The following is a 26813-nucleotide window of genomic DNA, read 5'->3' as shown; positions in this document are numbered from 1 at the left end:
GTTAAATTTGATTTTCACAGAATGAGCGCAAGCGCAGATGACAAAAATGACTTAATCATAAACATTTTTCACCTAATGTCATCTCCTTTCTAATCAGTAGTATATGTTTAACATAAAACTTTCTAATGATAAAACTCTGTTCCTTCACTAACACTTATAGCTACTTTTGCCTTTTCTACTGTAAACAGTATTTTCAAGTTATCTGCAAAAACAAAATTTACATGGGAGAAATGGCTGGAAAAAAAGATAAAATTGTCAAGAATTATTATAATTGGTCCTTTCACACTATATTCTACTCATTTAAATATTTCTATATTAAAAGGGCAAACCCTCAATTTTTCTTAAATGATGCAAAATTCTGCCTGAGCTAACGATTACACTGATTTTCAGTCTCAATTTGTATGCAGTTTTTCCAGTCAAAACATGGCCGCAAAGACAGTATCCTAGCTCTACTTCCTTGACCATTTCTCTTCATATGCCACAGAAGAAGTTAAAACTTATAGTAACCAGAAAACAAACAAATTAATCAAAAATGCAACCTTAAATGAACAAAAAGATGCCAGGCTTGCACACATCTTTGTCTTACATATTTTAAATAAGCCCAATTCTCCATTCATTAATAAAGTACTAAAAGATGGAAATTATTGACTACTCATCCATTTATTTTCATTCATACTAATTTAACTAACATATGCTTTATATGGAAAAGTCCTCAAGTTCAAAATTTTCACGTCACAAAAACTTTTGATAAGCACATGAGGCCACATACACATGAAGTGTGTATGTTCCAAGTATGTTCCACAGTGCACCTCACAGTCCTTATTTCCAAGAGCATATAATGGTCACATCCCAGTTGCAATAGGGGAATAGATCTGGGTGTATGCAATCACTGCTGCGCGGCCCAATTTCATCCGTAAGGATATGACGGAACATGAGAATAACGGACAGAGGAATCAGCTCTAATGAATAACCCAGTCTGGAGAATAAGTAGTAAGACACAGCAGACAGTGTAGAGAGGCAAAAACAAATCCCTCAACCCTGATTTTCCTGTGTGTCTTTTGGGAAGACCAACATTGTAAGAACGTTTTTGTACCAAAAATATTTTTAAAATATTAATCTCTAATATAACAAGTAATATAAAAAAAAATGGAAGAAAGCATAACACTGAAAGTACCAAGATAAGTAGCATATGCAAGACAATGGTTTCTTGAGTCACTTAAACTTTTTAGGCTAATGCTATCAGTTCCAAATGCCTGAATTAGGGAAGATGCAGCAACAGCCTTAATGGAAACTGCTTCTTAGAAGTTTCAAAGTTGTCACAAACCTTCGTTTCCGTCCCAGTGAAGTGGGAATGCACGTGAGGATATTTTTGAAGGATATGTGAATGCTAAATTAAGCTTACTGATAATTTTCAGAACACTAAAAGATAAAGCAAATAGTCTTACAAATCAAAAAGGCTTTCTATACAGTCTCTATCTTTCCCAAAGACAAGCTGTAAAAATCCTGCCCAAAATTTTGGTAAATGGTCCTATCAGCTGCTTTAGTTTATTTTAAAGACATTGACTTTACTGTGAGAGAATGAGCAGTCCCTGAGGTAACAGCTCCATGTCAGATACTGCACTATTGCAAAGAAAGGATTTAGAAAAATGCAAGACACCCTTTTTTCAATTAAGAAAAATCCAAAACTATGTCCATATTGGGATTTATCTTCAATTTCAGCACTTGGTAAAACCAGGTGCTAATGAAACACTGCTCTGCTGACATCTCTTTGTGCAGAGAAATAGATTTGTTATTTACACCAGCAAAACAATCTTTAAGGCAAATACTTAAATACTATTGTCCACATTCTCTCACTCACCAAAGAACTACCATCAAGAAACAACTGATACAGTATTCTGTATTGACAAAGAAAGCTGCATCTTGTCAGTAGAGTTAGTTAAAGCAAACTATTTATGAATCCTCTGATCAAAATACACCTTAGCCCCAATTGTAGGAAGGTACTGACAGAAGACAGATTAAGAGAGACAGATTCTGTGCTTAAACCAACCATTCTTTTACTCTGAAAGGTGAAAGTGCCTTCCAATCATTCAACTTAAAACAAGCAAACAAAAAAATCTTACCTGCCCATGACCGAAATGCTGCCACTATTCCCATTTTACTAGCTAGGAATCGTGCTTCTCTGTCCTCTCTGTTATTAAAACAACAAATGTCACAATACATAGTTACATTACCATAAGACAAAGAGTGCTACTAACACAGCAGTAGTTAACTGAGATTTTGGATGGGGAATGAAACCCAAAGGAAGAAAAATTTTTAAAGTGCCTATATTGCGTATAACACTGCTGAGGTGCATATACATACATACATATATACGGTATGTATGCACAAACCCAAAGATTACAATTTTAGGTATTGTTACTTTTTCTTTTTCAGCAGAGTTTCTACGGTAGGAGGATCACATCAAAGTAAACACCTGCAACTGGTCAGATGAATCACTCAAGCTTCCATGGACAGTATGACTAGAGTGGGGGTCAAAAGATTTGGACCTTGGTTCAGTTACCTAGACCTAAGCACCAATTGTCATTTGATAACATACAATCATAGAATTCATGTTGGAAGGAACCTCAGAAGGTCTCTTAGCCCAAATTCCTGCACAATGCAGTTGTCCACTATGACACCAGACAAGGTTACTCAGGGTTTTATCCAGTTGAGTCTTTGAAATGTCCAAGGATGAAGGCTGCACAACCTTTCTGGGCAATCTATTCCAATGCTTGATGTCCTCATGAGAATATTTTTTTTTCTTAAATCCAGTTGAAACCTCTCTTTTTTTCCAATTTATTCTTTGCTGCTTCTTGTCCTTCCACCATGTACCACCGTGAAAAGCCTGGCTCCATCTTCTTGATAACCTCTTCACAGGTACTGAAAAGGCTGCTATTCTGTTCCCCTCCCAAACCTTCTCTTCTCCAGGCTGAACAAAACCTAATCCACTCATTTCTTCTCACAGGGCAAGTGCCCCAGCTCCCTGATCACCTTGTTGGACCTTTGCTGAACTTGTTTCAGTCTCAGAAAGTCTTTCTCGAGTTAGGGGGCCCAAAACCAGACACAGTGGTCTAGACGAAGTCTAGTAAGTGCAAAGAAGAGGGAAATAATTGCTTACCTCAGTCTACTGGCTATGTTTCTTGTTAATACAGCCTAGGATACTGCTAATCTTTTTTGCTGCTAAAGGTATACGGTTTACGAGAACTGCTCCCCAACCAGTCAGACCCCCAAGTCCATTTGTTACTTGCCTCCAGGCAGAATGAGACTCATTAACCACTACCCCCTGAGGCTGGCCACCCAACCCCTGAACACAGAAGCAGTTCTAATGCAAACTCCTCATTGTGGATGCCTAAAGTTAGATTAAAAAAAAAAAGTCTGAACTAAAAAATAATGATTTGATAATTTTTAAAATAAATAAATATGGGGGGAGAGGGAGGGTAAAACTAAATGTTCCCTTTTAAATCTTAAAAGTTTAACAATATATTGGTTGCATCCTAACCTGCTATCATATTCAACTTCAAGTAGTTGAGTACTAGTTCATTGCTTTTACTTTGTCACTTTGGAAAGAAAAACAGTTTAATTACGATACCATGAACATAACTGGTAGCACAAGTAGCAGCATTAACACTTACTTGAGTTGTCCTTCTGCTGTGTCTGGATTATGCCTGTAGTGAAAATCTGTGTAAGGAGCTAAAATTCGCTAAACAAAAGAAAGACATGCATTACTTTCACATGAGAATACAATTAATGGGTCCTGCCCTTTCCTCAGTCCCACTCCAATCTGTCATTTATTTCTGCTTTATAAATACTTATGCTTTATTAATACTAATGCATAAATACTTATGCATTTTGTATTAACACAGAGGGTGAAATCTAAAGTGAAAATTAAACATTTTAATTAGTAACATAACTTTCTAATTTCTGTCACTAAACAAATAAAACTGAACCCACCTCTAATTCTACATCTGCTCGCACATACTGTCGGGTCTTTGGATGATTAATGAGGTGCAAAACTGTAGTTATCAGAGCCTCGTTTATTCTGCTTAGCTGACAATCAATCACATTTTTCAAGATGGTGCTTAAACCACCTCGAAGAGCTACCACCTCGGGATTCTGAAGTGCTAAAGAAAGAAAAAACACATCACTTCACTGAATGATAGGAAAGAAAACATTTCAAGGAGTCCAATATAACAAACACAAAATGAGTAAAACTCATGGTTTATGCAATACAGATATCTTTTTCTTCCTGAACACTGCCGAGATGCATATAAAGCTTTTAAAGGCACTGAGTGCCATTAATGATAAATCAAGATTTTGGATTACATTTATCATCAACAAAAACACTGTCAGTCAGTCACCATGGTACAACAATTTCTTAGCTTATTTCTGATGAAATGTCCATACAGTAGTCTGCATTTCACCACAAAAAGGTTTTGTGCTTCACTGAACTGACATGGACAAAATATTTATAATAGAATGTAAGAAAGTAAAAAATTGTTTATTTCTTTAAAACAGTTTAAGTCTTGAAACTTTTGCTAGTTATTTCTCACTAATACAGAAATGGAAGAAACTTAAAAATCTGCACCATATGGAAGTATATGGATTTAGCATAAATCACTGTCCATATCTTTACACAGATGCAGATATTGACTTCTAGAAGCCAGCTAACCACAGTACCCGTTTTTAAAATTTTAAAGGAAAGCATTTAGTAGTTCTCTGTACATTTAACAGCACTTCATGTATGGTATTCTCACTATTCCCAATCCATTAGTTTTTATAAACTGTTTTCATAAACTGAAAACATCAACTGTAGTGGGGAAACATTTTTAAGACAGCAAAATGTTAACTCCTAAATACAAAAACTACCAAATCTTAGAGGAAAGCACAATACCCAAAATCTTTGGGTACTTCACTTTTAAGAGATTTTAATTTTAAGTTGTTTCAAGTGACTCTGCTTTATTATCAAATTAATGGCTAAATTTAGGAAATGTACATTAAAAATATTTAGTTATTAGTCATTAGTTATTGACCACATGCCCTTTATTATTTGAATAAAGCTGTTTAATATGAACACACAGAAGAGAACCTCTTAGAAAACTGACAACAATCATGTTAAAATTTTTCTTAATTAGCTTCCAGACATCTTACCTAGTTCACAGATAATGGCTATACAAGCTCGCACCATTCGATCTCTTTCTTGAAGACCATCATTTCCAACTGCTATCAAAGAATTAGTTATAGAACTGGGGAACAATGAAGCATTCACAGTGATCATCTGCCAAAAATGGGGGAAAAAAAAAATACTGTTTTCTTTGTAATATTTCTCTACATATATTCACTGATTCACTGACATTCTGTTTCCTAGATACAACCAGTTAATACATGGCACAGTCTATCTTGTTGTATCACACAAATCCTCAAAAATATTCTTTCTGTTCTTGAAATTCTTGGTTTATGAATTTAATTTACTATTCTCCTCCTGGTTTAGTTTTTCATTTTTGTATTATTTTACCATAATGAGAAAGGATAAAAAGGATACCTATTCCAGAGAGAACTATTGCTACCTTTTTCAGATCTTTTCCAAGAATTTCTTTATTAACAGAGGACACTATCCAATGACACACAGTAGATTACAAACTCTTGTAGAAGGTTCGGTCACACTGCACCACTGATTCTTCAATACCTATTCTTGGATAGTTAACAGTTGAATAAACTCTGTTTGGTATACAGTTCCTTAGGCACACAGGAGGGGAGACTGTGCTGCAGGCTACAGAACAAGGACAGTCAACAAAAGAAGCTGCTACAGTATTTGGAAGGTGTCAGTAATACACCTAAAACTGGTTGTATAGTACCTGATCTTCCTAGAACTGCAGCATAATTCAACTTCATGATAGGTTATAAAGGTATGTTATAGAAACCACAGGTCTTGCACACATCAGATGAAAAGCAAAGATGAAACAAGACTTGCTTCCATTAATAAATCAATAGTCATTCTTCAATTGAAAAATAAAAATAACTTTCAATAAATTTGAGACAGAATGCAAGAACAGATATTAACAGCCAATGTTACTTCACACTAGGGAAGCTCCCCTGGGCAATGGAAATCCTCAGCTGCTGGTTTAAGACAAGTACCATTTAGATTAAGGAGCAAGACCCTGTGTGCATATTAAAGAGGAAGAGGCTCTGACTACAAAGGCTGAGTAGCTGCCTATTCACATTTTTTAATAGTTTGCTTAAATTAAATGCTCATATCCTGTCTCCTACGTGACAGGGACATCACTAAATATGAACAGATGAAATTAGTAAGGGGAAATAGACTTGTAGTCTGACTGCTTAAAAAGGGAACAACGTAATTTGTTAAAGCTCACTCAACCATGTCACTTTTTTTCTATTAATGAATCAAATTAAGGTGTGAAAAAGTGCTCAATATGCACCCAATACCTAAAACAACTTTTTAAACAAAACCTTGGTCAGCAGCCTTAATATCCCTTTCATTGCTAACAGCAGCAGGCTTATCTGCATTATTTTTCCAAAATTATTTTATTCTGCATTCATTTTAGGGCTCCCTTAGATGTCTTACAGATACCGGCTCAGCCAAAAGAGACTAATCTTTTTTCCTTTGTTTCAGATAATGTTAAAACGAGAAGAAATCAGCATTACTACATAAATATATCTGAACGTTTTAACAAGTTTATTTTTGTGACATGTTTTTGAGAAACTTCTTGTCATATATAATGTTGTCACCCACAAAACAGGAAGCTTGAAGCAAACTCTAAAGCAAACCCAAACTCTTCCCCACCTACACAGTCTTTCATTTCTATTATGGCAAAGAATAACAAGAATTAGCAAGAGAATGAGTGTACTAATCTGCTCTACAAAATTGTAGCTTTGTCTTCTACTCAAAATGAACATTCACATGTACTTGTAACAGCTTGAGAAGACATGCAGCCTCTAAGTTTGTTTTGCTTCTTTCCTTTCTTTGGTTTTGCAAAGGAAAGGATTTTTTTTCTTTTAATGTTACATTCCAAGTGTTTTTTTCAGTAGAATAAATATCAGTTTTGCATTTCCTTTCCTTCTACTCTACATATGTAAATACAATTCTAAAAACCAAGGACAGGCAAGGCAAGGCTACTAATAAGCAGTTATGATGAAAAAAGTAGCAGACTATGAAGTCAGTCTTTAAAGATTTCTTTAATAAAGAGGAAGAAAGAAGGTGGTTCATATTATACCTCATCTTGACTTCTGCTTTGAAAATAAAACATTCTGCCTCTTAAATTATTAAAAAATATAGATAGAATGACTTTTATTAGATGAAGAAATGCTTTCTGAATTTAGCCTTTTCAAGACTATATTACAAAGCTTTCACTAGGAAATGTAAAGCTGATATTACAGATATTGTCTCACAGAATATACAGTCAAAGGAAAAAAGGAACATACAAAGCTTTCAAAAAAAATCAAAAGCCTAACTAAAAAAGTTTAAAGTTATTTTTCTTTTCTCTTCGTGTACTACCTGCGTATTAAAAAGAGTTTATCATTAAATGTCTTTTATAAATTCATAAAACAGGATTAGCATACTACATTTTGTTCTTCTACTCTATGGAAAGGAAGAGAAGAAACTGAGGGAATGTTTTAATTTTAAAGTTTTATATCTATGCTATTCTTATATATGCATTTTTCCTATCAAAAACAAAGGTTAAAGAATCATGTCCAGACTCTGGAACAGAAAACAGTAATAGTTCTGAGATGCAGATGAAACCCAGTTCAGCTCTTCAAGGGCTTATTAGTAAACAGTATCTCCTGCATAAGTAAATTAACTGTGTCTGATCACTGTATTTGACATTCTTTCTCCTCTCCTAGACATTTAAATAATCTTTGAGAAATTCTGGACACAAACCACTGAGTCTGTGATCTTGAGGGAGATGAGGAAAGATAGGAGAAGGGCAAGAGAAGGATTACAAAAAGACAGTGCGAGAATACAGAACATGCCAGTTGGGAGCTGTGCCACAGTATACTTTGGGAGACTTCTTAATGATTAGCTGCTCTGTGCCAATGTGTACTTAACTGATGAAGTCCAGAAAGGATGTGAAAAAGGTGTTAACTTTACTGATGGCCAGATTGGGTGGGGGCTTTTTTGTTTGTTGCTTTTGTTTTTAAGAAACAAGGGTATCCCAGGCAGCAAAAGATGTTGAGAAACATCACTCATCAACGTAACTCTCAGCGTCAAAGTAGAACGAGTGAACTGGGGAACACTCTTCAATCAAAGGAGACATCAGATGCATATATAATTCCCTCAAAGTGTTCCTTCTTCACCAGCATAACACTCACGTTCAGGTTCTCCATGTATTGGTTAATCCTGGATAAGCACTGAATTAGTTTCATTGTATGATCTGAAAGAAGGTAGAAATGCAGCTTTTGCAGGGCATTCTTGCAAGTGATGCAAGTTCATAGATCTTTGGGTACACAATGAAGAGAACTATAATGAGAATCCTTGTACAACAATGGAAAAAAAAAAGCACTAGTGGATCTTTCAGGATCATTTTTTCAGGTCAAACTATTGGATTTATTTCTCTTGCTTCTTGTTTCAAGCAAGCCAGCAGAAGTCTTTGCTCAAGATGAAAATGCTCAAGAAAAGCCAGAAATATGAGGACAAATGTTTGGCTCCAGTAAAACCAATTCATTATAAATGTGTTTCGTATTAAAGTTATCCTAGCCCTACACTGAAGGTCATCTTAAACTAATTAGCCAAAAATATTTTTAAATTGCAACTTCCTCAAGGAACTATGATACTGATACGGGCAATTCCTCCTTTTTCTTCCTCAAGATAAAAAACTCTTTTTACAGTTGTGTCAATCAAGAATATTGTCTCTTCTGTAAGACAGAAACCAAGTGAGCCTATTTCAAGAAAAGAAACTGCATATCAAATTTCCATATTTTAAGCCTACACACACACACATGCGCACATATATATGTGCAAATCACTGAGATTAAACACAGTGCTCCTGGGGAACAATTCCTCCATTCACTTCAAATCTCATGCGGGTCTTAGAAAAATTACCTAAGATGTTCAGTAGAAGAGTATAAGATAAAGAATAGCAAAGTCCGGTACAAAGGCAGAATAAAAAGCATATTGCCTGAAAAAGTAGGTTCAGTAGCTATGTATGCCAAGTTCTCTAAGATGAGCTTGAAAATGCAGCTACAACAGCTTCAAACATCTCATGCCCGTGGGAACACAGTACAGTAACTAGCAAAAAGTAGCTAGGTCTTATTGTGTATCTGAGAAAAGAACTATGGATAGCATCAACACCTATGGATAAAGCAATAAGGCTGAAAGCATTCCTTGAACTGACTATTCCAGCAATGGCAATTTGCCTCATTTCTCAGATGACAGAAAAGCTCCCATCCTTAACTCACATATGTTTAAATACATTATACAATAAAGTTATTAGATAAACTTAATAGTGTGGTTCTTATATCCTTGCACTCATCGTTTGATAGTTTCTTCACAAATCTTGCTCAGTTTTATCTTCATCAAAGAAAGGTTAGCACAGTTCTAGTCCACTCAAGATTGCCAGTGCTAAGAGATTAAAATCACAAGTCTCAGTAGTGCCCTTCCTTCTCTTTTTTGAATTATCAGCTATAATTGCTTCTCATATGATAATTAAGGTAAGGAATAAGAGACTGTGAGAAAAAGAACTGCTGATGGAGAAATCCTGGAGTCAGAACTGCTGACCAGCATATCTAATATAAGACCATATACTTTTAGAGCTTACCTTTCTGACTAACCGAAGTGCTTGTGTTCTTTCTACTTCATTACTCTGCTGTATGTCAATGCACCTGAAATAAGTTAAACAAAAAAAAAACCCCAAAACCATTTTGTTTATAACAACACTAACTTTCACCATAACTGTTAATATCTCATTGTTAATATTCATGCAAATGAATAAACATTAAAAAAAATTACGACCTATTGTTTGAAAATTCTGCCATTTAGCAAGCATACTTATTATTTCAGTTATCCTCATTATAAGTAAATCATTAGAATGTTCTCAAATATACAATGATGAGGCAGAAAGGCTTCAACAGCAAATCTGAGCTAGCTGCATTTGCTGTTTCAAGTAAGACTCAACAAAATATTTATATTTCACATCACCATTTGTTCTGTGTCTCCTCATATCAGAAAAGCCCCCTTACCCCAACAAAATTAAAAGTGCACACTAAAATTGAGTGTGTGTATATATATGCATGTGTGTATCTATCTCTATATGCAAATATAAATATATGCATAAGTATAAATATATCTTTATATTTGCATATAGAGATAGACAGATACACACACACACACCTCATTACATTAAATCTGACAAGATTTTAACAAAACAAGCACTAGAGATGATAATAGTTAGATGTACTCATCATGTTGATCTTATTATCTCATTGTTAGTTTGCCCTCTGGTATTTTTCTGTTGTGTCATAGGTTATAGTTAGATGATGAATTCTTGGGCATGAACTATTTTTTTCCCCATGTCTTTGTACAACAGGCTCCTAAGCACTATGGTAATACAAAGAATCAGAACGAACCCCATAAAACAAGTTAAGACATAAAAATTTTAAAGGTTTCAATCTCCTAATAACACCACAGATTAATTTATAAATAATACCATTTATGGTTCAAAATTAGCTTAAATTTAAGTACATCTAATTTTTTTTTAGTTTCCTCATAGCATATCATACATTTGGATAGCGTTTTATTTGGATGTATTATTCCTCTATTTTTAAAGAAAGAAGTTGAAGAAAATAATATCAAAGAAAACAGTCTTTTATAAAGCTACATATCAAGAATGTAAACAGACATGAAAGTATCTCTCTTCACCTCTCTTAACCATGATAAAACAAGAGATTTACAACACAGATTGTAATGAAAGAAAAATTACCTGGCTATCAAGTAATCCACTTTCAACTTTAGCACCTTCTGGAGAATACCCGAGTCCCGAATGAGATACCGGAGGGCTCGCAATCCTGCTGCTCGCACCTCTTTTGCTTCATTCAGTAAAGCTAACCGCAGACTACAATGAAGAAAACAAAGCAGGAAAACAATTCTATAGCAGCAGGTAGACTTCACCATCTGACAGGCAGCTAGTACCTACTAATTTAAAATATAAAGTCTAATGTTTAAAGAGAAGTATTCTGCATTAATTTTGTGTCTTTGAGATATATACCTGTACAGCCTAGAGGACAAACCTTCACCTTGCCAGCAGATGTAGACAATATATTAATCTGAAGAAAGCCAAAAAACAAACTTTTAAGAACAATTCCTACATCCCTGAAATGATATATGACCAAGACCTGTACCTGACTTGTTACTTGACAAAACAGATGAGCACAATATTAGTCCCCAAAAGGTATTCTAGATTAGTTGCAATTTTCAAGAAAATTAACAGACGGAGAATATCTCCTCCTCTGCTGGACTGTCAGCCCATAAGCATAAATCCTAAAAAAAATGTCTTGACACCTAATAGAGACAAATTTACACTTTCGGTAGCTATATGCACCACTCATTAAAGATGCTATGGCACCAATAGTTCAGTGTTTACATGAAATGTTACAGAAGAGTCAAAGGAAAATTTAGGCAACCCCACACAAAATAAATTGCTACAGATTTCATTCCAACATTTAATTGAAATGTATTTCTCTTTATACAAATTTTGAGAGCATTTTGCTTTCATCATGGTAAGCTTTCCTAAACAAAACACTCATCATAATATAATTGCCTAAATTCACTATCTAGGTAAAAAGAAAGGTAGGAGCTTTTGAGGATCTCCAGAGATGGAATCTGAAAGTATAAATGGACAAATCAGCCTTCTGAAGGCCCTCATGAGCTTCTGCTCCTCTTTCTTGGCTAAGCTGGGGGGGCGAGGGGGGGGGGGGAGAGAGAGAGAAAGAAAGAAAGAAAGAAAGACAAAACACCTAGCCACATATTTTAGTAGAATTGTTTCATTTCTTTTCTTATTCTGAGTTGCTCATGGTAATCAATTACCATGCTTGCAGGGTAATCATTATTCCAAGGCCCAAATCTTCTGAATTTTTCTGGAGATCAATCAGTCCATATAAAAGTCTCTACTCCTAGGTGATGTCCAGACAAAGCAGAAAGCCTACAATATTAAATGCAAATAAAGATGAACTAATTATTACCTTCAGCACCACGTAGGGAATTGCCTTAGGAAGATCACCATTGCTGTAAAATCAAATATGATTCTTCATATGAGAAGAGTGCCACTAATTGTCTTTATTTACTTCAAGCTGAGCCAGTAGCAAATAAGAAACTGATTCTTACTATTGTGAGGTTAAGAAAAATTCTTCCTCTAAAAAAAGCTGAACCGGAGGATAGATTTGTTTCCAAATCATTCAAGAAAAGCAGAGAGAAGGAAAGACAATTAACTCTTCAAGTGTGTTAAGTAGATAATAGGTATGCTTTAGATCATGAATCATACTTTGTTTCTTGTGTTGCAGATTTACATACATGGAAGTCTGAGGGATGAGCTCACAAGAATCAGTTCTTCTCAACAATACTATCTCCATTTGGACTTCTGCCTTAGAATTTGTGATTTGTTTAGATATGCCAGTTTAAGACGCCTCAGAATTGTTTCTGTTGTTAAGATAGAAGTCACTCGCTTCTCCTCAGTGAATTAGTGCCATTACTATCTATGACATTTCCTATTAGGACAACCAAATTCTGAATCTGGATTTTTTTTCTCATCAAGTAAAGCACTATTTATTTTTATACTGGAGACAAAAACTTTTCTTGAATGGCATCACAAAATGATCTTTAGACATACAGTTTCTCAAAATTAATTAGTGCTTTGAAGGCTTGTTCTACAACTCACAAGAGAAGGATACTCTTAACTTGTGGACAGAAATTAAAGAATTGACAATAGTGAAACCACTACAGATGGCAACACTATCATGAGGTTCAATATTCGAAAGAGACAGGTACCAAAAAGGGATATGTCACTATCTTTAAATAGTGATGATACAATGAAAATATATGGTTAGCCAGAAAGACTTAGCTCTAAAATAAAGACCATAAAATCCATAAAGGCATAATGGAAGTAATGACACACAGAAACGTACAAGGCTGAACAAAACCTTTCCCTTAAAACAAAACACTGAACTTCAAAACCTGAGAGAATGTAGAATAAGCAAAAAGAGAAATCTGACCTTATGAAAATTCAATGAATATATGTTACTGTAGGCAAAAAGAAAAAAAAAGTATAAAAATATGAGGGGGATCCAGATGTATATGTTCCATTTTTTTCAAGTATATCACAGGCAGGAAACTTGAAAGATGAAGTAGATGCACTGAATCACCAGAGAGAAAGGAGGAAAGGAACGCAGCAAATAAGACGGACAGAAATACAACAGAAACAATAAGCAATTTCTTTGTACCAAGTCTTTACTTTGGAGATCTATATGAAGATTCCTGTCCTAAAACCTTTTTTTATGGTATTAAAGATGAGGTAGTTGCAGAAGAGGAAGTGATGGAAGATCTAGAGGAAACTCATCAGCACGTACTACCAGTAACCCACCAAGCTTCACATCTAAGTGTCCGGAAAGAACACAAGCATGAACTATCTGTGTATAGCACCTCATTATAAATAGCTATGGCCAAGAGGGGAAAAAGGTGATAAAAAGGTCTACACAAAAAGGATTCCAAAGCTCATCCAGGTGACTGCTTATCAGAAATCCTTAAATAAATCTAGTGAACCATGTGAAGCAACCAGAATAGTTTATGCAAACTATATTCCACTGGTCTTTTGAAAGACTTTAAAGGAGTTATTATAATGGTGTATACAGAGGAACCACTTTCCTTAACTGGCAACCAAAACTTTCAAGCAAGGTGCTGCTTAAGATTGTATTAAGGGACAAAGATGTTACAGGGCAATAAAAAGTAGCTTCACAAATCAAAATCTGAAAAGATGAATAGCAAAGAGCAGAGATGAATGAGAGATTTTTATCCTGACAACAGTTAAGTACTAGATTCACAATCTCCTTTGGTAGATAGCAGTTAATATATGATTCATAATTTGGAAAAAGGAACAGGGAGGGAAAAAAATTAAAGAGGATGATATTACTTATGTTAATTAGAGTAGGATGGGATTATGAGAAACTTCAAGGGAACTTGAAAATAATCTGTATGAATAGTTAACAAGATGGTAAAGAAAATTCAAGATTGTTAAAGGTGACTTAATGCACACAAGACAAAAACTGTTTTATTTACCCATACTACAGGATTCTAAAATAGCCATCCAATCAAGAAAATGATTTTGATATCAACTGTAGATCACTCATTATGCATCTGTGGCTGAAAGAGCCAAAAAGACATTATGATTGTGTAAGAGAGAGTGAGCTTTACCAAGAATACGAAATATTTTATACATAAATGCATAGTATATTTTCATCTGGAAAACTAAGTATAATACCACTTGCCCCAGTATTTTAAGTGTTGCTGTAGAAATAAAAGGAATTCCATAAGACAATACTTTCATAAGACTGATAAAAAGTCTGGAAGAACTAACAAAGGATGGAATAAGAATATTAACTACCTATTGTAGGTTCATTCTCGCACCTTTTTCCTGAAGCATCTTGTCCACTCACTACAGAACGATAACAATGGCTTTCACAGATCTTTCTTTGATTCAGTCAGGTAATTAAGAATATTCTGAACTTTGCTTTTATGGCCAAAGCCTCTTGGCACATTACTAAAAGACCTCAAAAGTTTCTGAGGCCTACCAACACTCCATTTTCTTCATGGCTCAAGGCTTCCTCTCAGCTGTCAATGGTATGATGCTCTGGGAACCGGCAAGACCCATCTATACTGGGAATGACAACAAAATGTGTCACTATTATCTCCATCTGCTGGCAGGAAGAAACTATAATCAGGCACCTGGACTAACTAAAATATTAAAAAGAGAATGAGTTCTAAAAAACAGATCCTTAACCCAAGAATAATTAGAACATTTAACCAAACCAAAGATTGCATCAAGGCTACTGACCCTCAAACCAAGAACTTTATAGGAAATCTGTAATTTTTCTTGAAATCATTAATCCCTTATAGTTTAGTGCTTTAAAATCAGCCATTCATACTTCACAAATGCACAAAGCTCTCAAAGCATTTCTTGTATCCAAATTTACTTTCTCTTTTTCAAAGAAAAAGAAGTTTGTTCCGTAGAGCAAACAGGTTTCCTATGGAAACGTAAGATACTGCTGAGAACATCATCAGCACAAATGACAAATATACAAGCTGTTTCCAAAGCAATATATGTACTTAGGTGTCTAACTCTCAAAGTCATTTCCTAAATTAATTGAATCAGAAGTTTAGTCCTTGCAAATTACTCAGAATGGGTATACACTGTATATCAAAACAACCTGCAAACAGAATACTACTGCAGAATGTCTATAATCCTGTAGAACAAAATTTAAAACCTTGCCTGAGAAGTGCATATTTCATAAAAATGGTCTATCCTATAAATATTTCCAAAGAACCACCAATCAGCACAATTAAGGTTGTTAATATCTCAATATTTGGGTTGTATTTCTGAGCTTGAAAATGATCGCTATTGCAGAATAATCTACATACATGCATATAAAACTTGCTTCTCATTTACATACACAGAGGAAGCACTAGACTGACCAAAGTAACATCACTAACCAAGATCATATTCCTGTGCAATGTGTTTTTATTTTTTTGAAAAGCCATTTTTGGCATTCTTCTTAGTAGGGGACAAATTTTCTTCATGTGCCTGTTGAGAACAATATATTTTATCTGTTGCTTATCCACATCCTTAATTGTAGCATTAGCAGCTCTTTCTGTAAATAGTCCTATGAAAGCAAACACTTTTTTTTTTTTAAATACATAGATAGATATCTCTCTATATGTAAACTTGTAAGACTTGTATTAAAAAACTATTTGGGAAAGAATTTTGAACTTATACACTTAAGCAATGTTTAGTCTCATCATAAAACATTATAATAGATTACATAAAGATTGTATCAGGAGACAATAAGCCATTAAAGCTCGCAGTAAAATACGCATTCACAAAAATATACTTATTAGTATTTTTTAAATTTTAGTTCTATCAGGGGAAATAAGCAGTATTTAAGAAAACAAAACAATTTACAACATTTCTGCAAGAAGTGATACAAGTTTCCCCCAAATTTTACCTAAAGAGTGACAAGCTCCACTAAGCTTGCTTTCTTAAATCAGATGACTAAATGGAAAAAAACCCAAATCATGTTAAATATTAATTCTTTGTTGTTTCTGCCACCAATGCTGAGCTTCAGGACAAACTTATCAATGTCTGTGCAAAAACACAGTTCTGGAAATAAGCAAGTAGTTACTTTTGATTTTCAGAAATGGTGACAAAATAGAGGAAAATTCCATTTGAAAGTACATACACAGGATGTTTTACTTGCAAGGAAAGTGATGCTACAAAGCCAATCATATAGATTAAATTAACAAGAAAAGTTTATCTTCAAATCCTGGTTCTCCTTAAAGAGTTTGCTCCACATTCTATGAGATCGCATTTTTAGGAAAAGTGTTTTCTGCAGTTAGTGAGATATTTAAAAGCATTTTTACATTTATGAGGAATATAATAAAGAAATCCACACTTTAACTTGAGTTTTTTTTTCCTCTGCCCAACAGTGTAGCATGTATTTCTGATTTTTACCCATTAAAATATTTGTAATGTATATATTTAATTATGAAATTTTCAAACATATTAGAACTACAAAATAGTAGCTTAAAAGTATAAATAAAGTTGGCTTTATTCCACCTAGAACAAGTACCCTACTATTAATCTAGTATTCCTTACTACTTACCATATTATGATGCTGTCATAAGTAAAACCTAGTTTTTCTTCAGCATGGCCAGTATTACAAAGAAGCTGAAAATAAAAGAAAGCATCTGTTATAAACAACTCTCTAAAAACCTGAAAAATATCTGGTAATGCTTTCAAAGAAACCTGAGGAATTAAATTCATCTTTCATTCACTGCAGTGGAAAGTGTGCCAGCTTCACACTGCCTTGAAAGCCTTTGCTGCTGGCACTCCATTCATATATACACCAGACACGCACGGTCCTTTGGCCTCTCTTATTAGATAAAAGCTTGTACAATTGTGTAAGCTGCCTACTGGTCCATTTTTAATCTCCACCTACTTCAGGTTGCTCGCCTTGCTGCCTTTGAGCTCTGTGCACAAGAGCCACCAGTTGGGAAACTGGTAAACAGCCTGAACACAGATGAAAGACTGAAGTCGAAGCGCACACAACATTCGCATTCAAAAAGAGGTACAGCTGCAGTGAGAGTCTTGAAGCAAAGAAAGAAACCCATGAACCACGCTCGTGTTTTGCAACAGCAAAGGCACCTGAAAAAATTCAGAAGGAGCCACCAACAGTAAATGTCCCGTAACTGACCTTGATTTTCAGTGGTATAAAACATCCACAAATTCTGTGGAATCAATGACAGGCCAGGCTCACGGTGTCAAAAAGTTGCATTCACACACACGCAAGAGACACCCATAACCTGTAGCAACTTCTGAACAATTCAACCTTATCTGTCAGTTCTGAGCACAAGGCTGAAGATTTACAAGTGCAGTATTTATGTCCAAAACCAATCTCAAAGGAGAAATCTAGAGCACGCTAACATTTTAGCCTCTTGAGAAAAAGAGTCTCTTCTTTAAGAAAAGCTAATGCTGTCCTCCTTTGGAACAGTGGCAGTAAAATTCCTAATAATCTCATTTACTATGCTAAAATTATAAAATACTTTAATACTAGGTCCAAATCCCAAAGTACTTTTCCAAGAGCTTTCAAAAACTCCAGTGATTAATAATGGTTGCAGTAGATGTGCACTTTGCCCTCTCTTTTCAAAAAAGTATGCATTCAGTTTTAAACCAGTGCAGTATTAACAGTTTCTCCTCAGTGAGAAACTGAGCAAGTGTTTATGCTAATGAACACCGCTGTTCTGAAATTACAAAAACAATTCTGTGCCACGTTCATTTTTATGTATTTAGTACTAACAATAAGAAACTTATTACAAAAAATGAGAACTTAATTTGAAGTTGCTGTAAGTTGAAATATTTAACATGTTCTGTGCTTCTGTTCCATTGCTCACCTCCACCTAAAAATCAGCATATTGCACTGAAATTTCATTTTTAAGTAAACAGATTTCATTAGAATGATGGTTTAAATTCAAACAATATTTCAGTTTATGCAGAAAAACTGCAAACTCTTCCAAGGACCACATTACATTTTAAGAAATTATTTTTCATCTTGTGAGAGAGACACATAGTGGTAATACTGAAACCCAATGTTAAAATAATAAGATACATTAATAAATTGGCCTGGATCCGCTTCATATTTTGGCTCAAATAATCTTAGCTATTTGAAATACGTTGGATTTTTCCATTTTTCATAACAATTGCTTTACTCAAAGGTGATTATAAAAGGTAAGAAAAGTTATTACACAACCTATTTTTCCCCACCTTTCAAAATAAAACTAGGCAATTGCATGCATTAACTGGTTATGACAGTATGTAACATCCCACTATCAATCTATTTTTATGCTGTGTTGTTGGACTGCCTAAGGCCACCACTGCTGCTTTAGCATTTCTATTGACATCTTATGAACTGTAAAAATTGGCTGGCAGAGTGTAAGCAAAACAGTGTGAGAAGGTAGTGAGTAAAAATACTTCATTGCTCAATTTCAGAAAACTGCATCAATAGTTGTTTAGGCTCATCATTTACAAACCTAAACTTTCCCCATCATTCCACCCCACACACAAATGAGAAATCCTACTTTAACATACCATATTACCCTTAACAGCCTTTTTTCCTACTTAAAAGAACTGAATAATATCTCTGAAGTAGGAAAAAAACATCTCTGGGAAAGCAAAAGATACAACAAGTAATACAACAATTTACAAAGTAGCTGTATTTCATCAACAGCTGAAAATGAGTGCAATCCTTTCAAACTCAGTGCAGAAGAGAAACCTGAGTCTTTCCAATATTATACTTCAAGTAAAAATTATACCACCGCATTATTTATTTATAAATAGATTAGTTACAGATTAGATACAGAAAAGTATCTTCTAATTAAGAGAAGTTAAAAGACTGTTTACCAAGGCAAACTGGAAAATCACAAAATAAAATAATTTAAGCTACATCAATTACATGCAAAATTCTCCTCTATTCTTAGTTTATTGTCTAGCCCAATGATCATGCAACAGCATTTCTTTAATGGAGATTTCAAGTCCCGTTTCTAAGTCTTGATTCCGAGGAGAAGAAAGGTTAATGTAATTCTGTTTACACAGCAAAGAGGAGTCACATTAGCTTAATTCAAACAGGGTTTCAAATTCTGTTTCAATATGGTATTTTACCCAGGGAGCACAATCGTCTATGGATAGAATTCACACTAATGTAAGAGTTCAATAGGAACCGTAACTAGTGGCTATGACATGTAATATAGTATTAACCTGTAGTAGAAAATATTACGTCATCTTCTCAAACAGTTAAGACTAGGAGCTGGAGGTTTCGTTTTCCACAAGAGCCAAAGAAGAACACGTGTCTCCCAAATCTCAGAGGTGCCCATGAATTCTTTTACCCTCACTACCTATCACAGAGTAAGCAGTTATAAGGATTTGAAAAAGTTTCTGTTGCATTTTTGGCCACAATATTACACTATCACAGTCTCTCAAAATCATGTCTTTTTATTTGTTCTGGAAGAAACAAAATGATATCAGGATATTAATGTCATTTTATCTGAGAGATTACTTTATATGCAAACCATTGCCATCAGTACACCTATTTTTAATGCCAAAAGGTTCAACTAACGTCTTTCTACAATCAGGTCAATTTAATCATATCACTAGCATTTTCCTTCATGGCTCACTTCTTTACTTTTATTAATTTTAAGCACAACTTTTCTCCACTTCCCCCTACTTTCTCATATTTACTCTATTTTTATCACTTTTACAACATACCACCAAATGAGTAGCAGAAGAGAATGGAGAGGTTATAAGAAAGAGAAATCAATATATAGTGGCAAGCATTAAGCAAAATTATTAGAAAACATGCACATACAAGATGTACCTAAAAATATCCTGTAATAATTGGTTACTTTTTGAATAAAAGATCTGCTATGCCAAAATTGATTTTGAAGATATTTTGGGAAATACAGTGAAAGCTGTTCGTAAGAAGGTAAAGACTGTGATCATGCAAGATAGAAAAATGGAAATGAAAGGTGAGAGTTTCTTATGTCCAGAAACACTAAGAATCATATCTTTAATGTACAAGCATTTTTTCCACCTTACATCAGCTCTGAAAATGAAAGTTTAAAAAAACGCTTCTGAACTTTTAAGATACTATTCAGCTGACTATGACTGTCACCATGTTCCCCTTCCCCTCAATCTACTCCTGCAACTGTATTGTAACTGAAACAAGGTCGGTAACAACTCGTGACAAAATGCAACATTAAAAACCAGTTATTTAAAGAATAGCAGGAATCACAATTATATGATTTCTTCCCTGCATCTACTAAATCCCACCTCCTACAATACCTTTAATTTACTTCTCTTGCCTGCTGTCAACACTCCCCACCACCTCCATCCTCCACACAACACTTAAAGCTCCAGTCTGTGGCCCCATCCCCTCTTTAATCCTTTCCCTCGCCCCAAAGCAAAAGTATCTTACCATTCCCACTCAGCCCTTGCCTATTGCCTCTTGCCTTATGAGCAGAGCTGATTCCGAGATAGACATACGCTAGTGGGCCAACAAATACCGTGCCTCAGTTTCCTGATAAATCAAGCACAACAGAATTAAGATATCCCTGTCTGTGCCTTTCACCAGAACCTCTTCAGGACTAGGAAGCTCTTCAGAGGAACCAAGTCCTCCCCAGTCACTAAGATACCGAGGGTTGAGGAGTAAAGCTCGTTTAGTTTTGTTACGACTCTTCCCTAATGGGGAAGCCAACAGGCACAGCAGCAGGAAGCGGATGCTGAGGAAATAACAGATTAAGCACATGTAAAACTTTGCCCAAATACTCTCTCAACCTTTTTCATTATGAGGACTAGCAGAGGCAAAAACAAATCTACCAAGCAGCCAATTTTCACCAAAGTTGCACAAGACAGTACCTAGATAAGGAAATAAGCTCTACATACACATATGTACACACACATGTGTGTATATAGAGAGAGAGGTATGTACATATGTATGTATGTTTACTGGTGGTAGACTACTACCATAACAGAAACTAACTAAAAAAAATGAGAAGGCACTTACTCTTACAAACACTGTCATCAGTACACTTCAAATTGGAACGAATTCTTAGCATTGCTTATCATCGTTGCTCAAAATTGAACAAAATCAAAACCTCGCCTAGCCCTTTACAAAATAACTTAGAGTATAAATAAAGTAATGAGAACAAAAATTCTGTTTTACAGCTATAAAATCTACATCAGTAGAGAAGTGTTTTACAGTTACCTTTCTCACATCCTTTCTTCAATGACGTTCATAGTTGGAATCATTTAAATGCTGTATTATGCAAAACCCTTGAAAACAAACATGCTTCTCAGTTTATTTTTCCCAACGACATCAAATTTCCCTCCTGCCCCATTGAGACATTTTTGCATCATTAATTCTTCACTACCTTTGCTAGTTAAATTCTAACAGCATTCACAAATAGATAAAAACTGGTACATGAAAGACACTGGAAAAACATAACTTACTCACTGCACCTAACAGTTTGTTTATCTCCCTTTTTGTATCTACTAATGGTTGTCTCCCACAAAGACCAAAACACTAGCATGAAAATGAGAATAACTGCACTTACTGCTTATTTTAGTGATTCCCTGGACCACAGTTTCACATTTGTCCCTATACGTGCACAGACTTGTTTAATGTCAATCTCTGCAAAGGGAACTATAACAAGTAAAGCAGAAATTTTTTCTCAGAAAGCAGTCTGCAAGATGAAATATATGCCAAACTGTTGGTCCTGACAGATAACTAATTTCAAGGGTTTGCAAAGCTTTCGAGGGACTAGATTTCTTTTTATTGACCCATGAATTAGTAGAGCTGTTGAAGCTGCTGTGCACACAACAGCAGCCTGTGGACACTGGTCAGATCCAAAAAGTGCTCTTGAAATGCAACTATACTATCATTTTTGTTTGGATCACGAGCGCACTTCTGAAGTGAGTCTTCTGTCACTCCACTTACTGTACTTTGGTTTGTATCCTGAGTGGTCTTGAGAGGAAATTAAAGCAGAAGATGTGTTCCAGGAACTCACCTAACATGCTTCAACTGTTAAAAGGGCATTCAGTTCACAGGACTAGATTAGAGTTAGTCCACAGTAAGCACTCCCCACCAAATGCATTTAGTGTGGATATTAACTCCTCAATTCCAACTGTTTTCCTCTGTACATGTGCTCCCACCATGCACCCCCTTGCTAATGTAGAAAGAAACTTGATCTTACCTTGAAACTTGAACATAGTCATGAAACTTGATCACAGTTATGACTTTCTTTAAGCACAACTAACAAACTAAAGTATGTGTGTGTGAGTGTATGCACACAAGAGTAAGAGAGAATGAATAGATAAAATTCATTGAAAAAAGTATATGCAATATTAGTTATTAGCAGTTTCCTTGTGTCCCAAGGCCCCCTTTACTTATGTACTGGCTTTTTTAACAGTTTACACAATGTAATGAGCTTACAGGATTTACAGCTATAAAAGAATTTAGAAGAGGGACTGCAAGGTTGGGATTCAAAATGTTCCAGTGATTTGACAAGAGTGCCCAAACTGGATAAGAAAAATAACTAGACGAAGGGAACACTATATCATACCACACAGGGTACCACACAGTAAGAAGGACATGGAAAAGCTGAATGGAGTCCAGAAGAGAAATACAAGATACCCAGAAAACATCCAGAATGTCAAATACAATAACAAATTTCAAAAGAAACAAGTGTAAAATGCTACATTTAAGAAAGCGGTGGTCATAGTGGGGTGAGTGGAACCACATCTGTAGAAAGTACAAGGATGTATGCAACAGCCCTTCCCACCCCCACTCCCCCATACTGTAGAAGAAAGCAAAACAAGATCTGTGAGCAAACTATAAACCAAACGAGTTAATGTCATGCAGTCTCCAAAAAGGCAAATTTTACCCTTGAAAATACTAACAGGACTCCATTATGTTCGAGATCAGAAATATTTATTCCACTTTACAGGCTGTTCATAAAACTGGGTGAGGAACAATTTTGGGCACCACATTTTAAGACCAGAAAAACTGGAAAAAGTGTAGCAGAAAAGTATATAAGAAGGTCAGAAAATACACCCATGAAGGCTGGGCAATTGGGTTTATTTAGTCTAGGAAAAAAAACTGGCAAAAGCAAGGTCGGATTGAAATATGTTTGGGGCGGGGGGGAAGTCATAGAACACTGTTATAAAGAAGATACTGTTCAGCTGGTCCTAACGCTTTGTGTATTTGCTTAGTCATAAATGCTTGGTCTTAAATGTGTTTAAGGCAAATCCAGTCTTAACTTTGGCACTTTCTTCTCATTTCACCTTCAAACAACATTAAGCAGGTTAATCATTCTAGACCAAATGCAGTGATTTTTGTAGACAGCTGAATTCCTGACAAAGCCAGGTATAACCAGCATGCTTTTGACTTTAAAATTTAACAATTAATATGCAATGTCATTGTAGTATAAGTCTGTATGCAAAAGCGGTACAAGAATACTAAAGTCTGCTTTGTACTTTAGCATTTCACTAGATATTATTTGAATTATTGGAATCAAGCAAAAATTAATTTATTTTTTAATATTAAAAGTATATTTTTGTTGTTAAAACTGCCTATAAATCAACTCAAAAATTCAGATTTTTTTGATATAATGGTAAATGAATGGGAATAGTACAGATTCCTTGAATGATTTAACATTAGCACAAAATTATACTTACTCTAGCCCAGACAATGAGTAACTTGCAGTGAAGTTTTTTTTCATGTTTACTGTCAGCTATGAGTTTTTCATGCTACTTGGATGAGTCATAGCAATATGAGTAACACATCAACATGTCTTGGAAACAGTAGCTCAAAACAACAAAACCACAGGAGGTCAACAGCATATACAATTTGGGTGCATAGCGAAACCGTTCAAATTTATATATAACAATATTCACAGCAATTAATAGGTAAAAAGATGATATTATTCTATGGATCCAATTGTTGTCCAATTGCAGCTACTGTACTGTAATTTTGGAAATACAGTTTGAACCACCACAGGCAGTGAGAGATTGCTTAGCAGGTTTTAAAGTCTCTCCTTTTCTCTTTTTTTCCATAGGAAACTCCAAAGAAGCTAAAGAGTTTTTGCTTGATTTAAAATAGTTGTTTCTAAAATCTTTGACATCACTGTTGCATCAAAGAGGAGTTCTTACTGAAACTACAGATTTTGGATTGGCATCCCTTTACTCTTCAAACTTGTTCCACAGCTGAGTGTTCCTAAGGGGATGTTTTATTCCCATCTGCTACGTATTTCATCATGGGGTATCAGGTTTTGTTCACAGTGGTATAGCTTTTGGATGAACCTTATGGTCAGTCAATATTGCATTCAGATTCAAAGATAGCTGAGCTTTGCAAATGACAGCCAAGACCCTGAAACAACAACAGAAGCAGAACAAGAAACAATGCAAGGGCATATGAATAAGACAGACACACTGGGTGAAAACCTCTGTAGCACCGCACGCGATCCACAGCCCAGTTAAATTTAGCAGCATAAAACCCTATAATAACATCTGTGAATTTTTTTTCCACTGCATTATTTAAATATGCTTTTAAGTTTAAAAAGCTGTAAAGGATCTCTCAGAAACTAATAGTAGAATAAGCCATCTATAATAAAGCCATCTAAATGAATATTTCAAATCCAAACCTTATTTTCCACTAGGTAACTACAATTGTAGAGCTCCTTCTGGTTTTCAGTAATGTATCACTTCCTAACTCTCATGGGGGTGGGGAAAACCCCAAAGAAATAACCAAGAGGTTTTGGTATTAATCAGCAGGAGTTGGGAAACTTCAAGGTGCCTGCCTTATCTAGCTGGCCATAACAATCAAAGAGGGGTAAGCCTACTCAGTTCACTGAAGCTACAGACACTTGACTATAATTTATGAACTGCAGTGCTGACTGAAGGTGTCACTGACCACTTACTAGAGGTCAACTCCTCAAACTGTTTTCAGGTCAAAATTCAGGGTTGATTAAATAGTGATACAAGTGGTTTGAATGCACATGATTTTTTTTGTCCAATATAGACTACACAGTACTTCATAAGCCCTTTTGCCTGTAGAACTGTGGCTTCAGGTATTAGGTGATGAATAGTGGATAGGGAGAAAGATTTCTAAATCTGCCACAGCTGCAATTCCAAAAAAAAAAAAAAAAAAGAAGAAAAAAAAAAGTACCCCTTCCTAGCCTAAATATCACCAGAACTGTGAATGCTAATTTCTTACAGCTGAACTTACATGTTACAGAACCTGTGAGGCAAGAATAACATATGTTCAACAATCAAAGAGCCAAGAACATGAACATTAATGTTACTACTAATAAAAAGTAATAGCTAAAATTTGATGAATGAAATGCAGGTTTGAATAAAATATCCTGCATGCATCATAATTATGGGTGCTGTAGTGACTCATGTGCCACTAGCTGTGGTAGACTTCTTGACAGGAAGGACAAAAGAAAAAAGGAATTCCATCTCTTAAGCATGTGAATGTCATACAAACTGTCTACCTTAGAGTACTATTCTTGTAGATAAAGTAAGAAATCCTGTTGACTGATGACCACCATTATCTTAAACAATTTTATATGAAATTATTTAACTTCTGTATAAAATCCTGGAGTGTAGTTCAGTAATTTTTTTTTTTTTTAAAGGATGCTTACCTCCCTTCTCCTACATAAAGGGGGGGGGGGGGGGGAAAGCTTAAAAATCTAGTCTTCTTTCAAGGAAAAAAACCTGAACCTAACATTCCTCAGATGTACCGGAATTAATAAGAAACTTAATGTCTACCGTGAGTTCTGTCAAGAAAAGTCCATAATAATTTAACTTATTTGCACATGAATACAAACATTTTGTTAACTCTGACCAAAAAAGTAGAACGCTTTCACCCAAGTGTTCATCCATTTTTTAAGAAAGCAAACGTCACTCCAGTCTTCACAAAGGGCAAGAAGGACCCAGGGAACTACAGGCCAGTCAGTCTCACCTCGTTCCCTGGAAAGGTGATGGAGCAGCTCATCTTGGATACCATTTCCAAGCACATGAAGGACAAGAAGGTGATCAGGAGTGGTCATCATGGATTCACAAAGGGGAGATCATCTTAACCAACCTAATAGCCTTCCACGATGGAATGACTGCCTGGGTAGATGAGGGGAGAGCAGTGGATGTTGTCTACCTTGACTTCAGCAAGGCTTTCAACACTGTCTCCCAAAACATCCTCATAGTCAAGGTGATGAAGTATGGGCTAAATGAGCAGAAAGTGAGGCAGACTGAAAAGTGGCTGAATGGCCAAGCTCAGAGGGTTGTGCTCAGTGGCACAAAGTCTAGTTGGAGGCCAGGAACTAGAGATGTACCCCAGGGGTCAATACTAGGTCCAATCCTGTTCAAATTCTTCATCAATGACCTGGATGAAGGAACAGAGTGCACCCTCAGCAAGTTTGCCGACGATACAAAACTGGGAGGAGTGGCGGATAC

The 26813-nt window shown here is 35.4% G+C and overlaps 1 protein-coding gene across 1 annotated transcript in view; it reads right to left on the bottom strand.

The window, feature by feature from the left end:
- RICTOR (RPTOR independent companion of MTOR complex 2) overlaps nt 1-26813 on the bottom strand; it is a 94905-nt gene that overhangs the window by 46231 nt on the left and 21861 nt on the right. Inside the window, exons 4-10 of the mRNA XM_067315628.1 lie at nt 16915-16979; nt 10971-11102; nt 9810-9873; nt 5188-5314; nt 3991-4160; nt 3672-3739; nt 2121-2188 (exon numbers count right to left, since the gene is read on the bottom strand). Of these exons, the coding sequence (XP_067171729.1) occupies nt 2121-2188; nt 3672-3739; nt 3991-4160; nt 5188-5314; nt 9810-9873; nt 10971-11102; nt 16915-16979 (694 nt within the window). The remainder of the gene's footprint in view (nt 1-2120; nt 2189-3671; nt 3740-3990; nt 4161-5187; nt 5315-9809; nt 9874-10970; nt 11103-16914; nt 16980-26813) is intronic.

Source organism: Apteryx mantelli, chromosome Z (assembly GCF_036417845.1).
Source record: "Apteryx mantelli isolate bAptMan1 chromosome Z, bAptMan1.hap1, whole genome shotgun sequence".
NCBI lineage: Eukaryota > Metazoa > Chordata > Aves > Apterygiformes > Apterygidae > Apteryx > Apteryx mantelli.
This window is presented reverse-complemented; position numbering and strand designations above follow the sequence as displayed.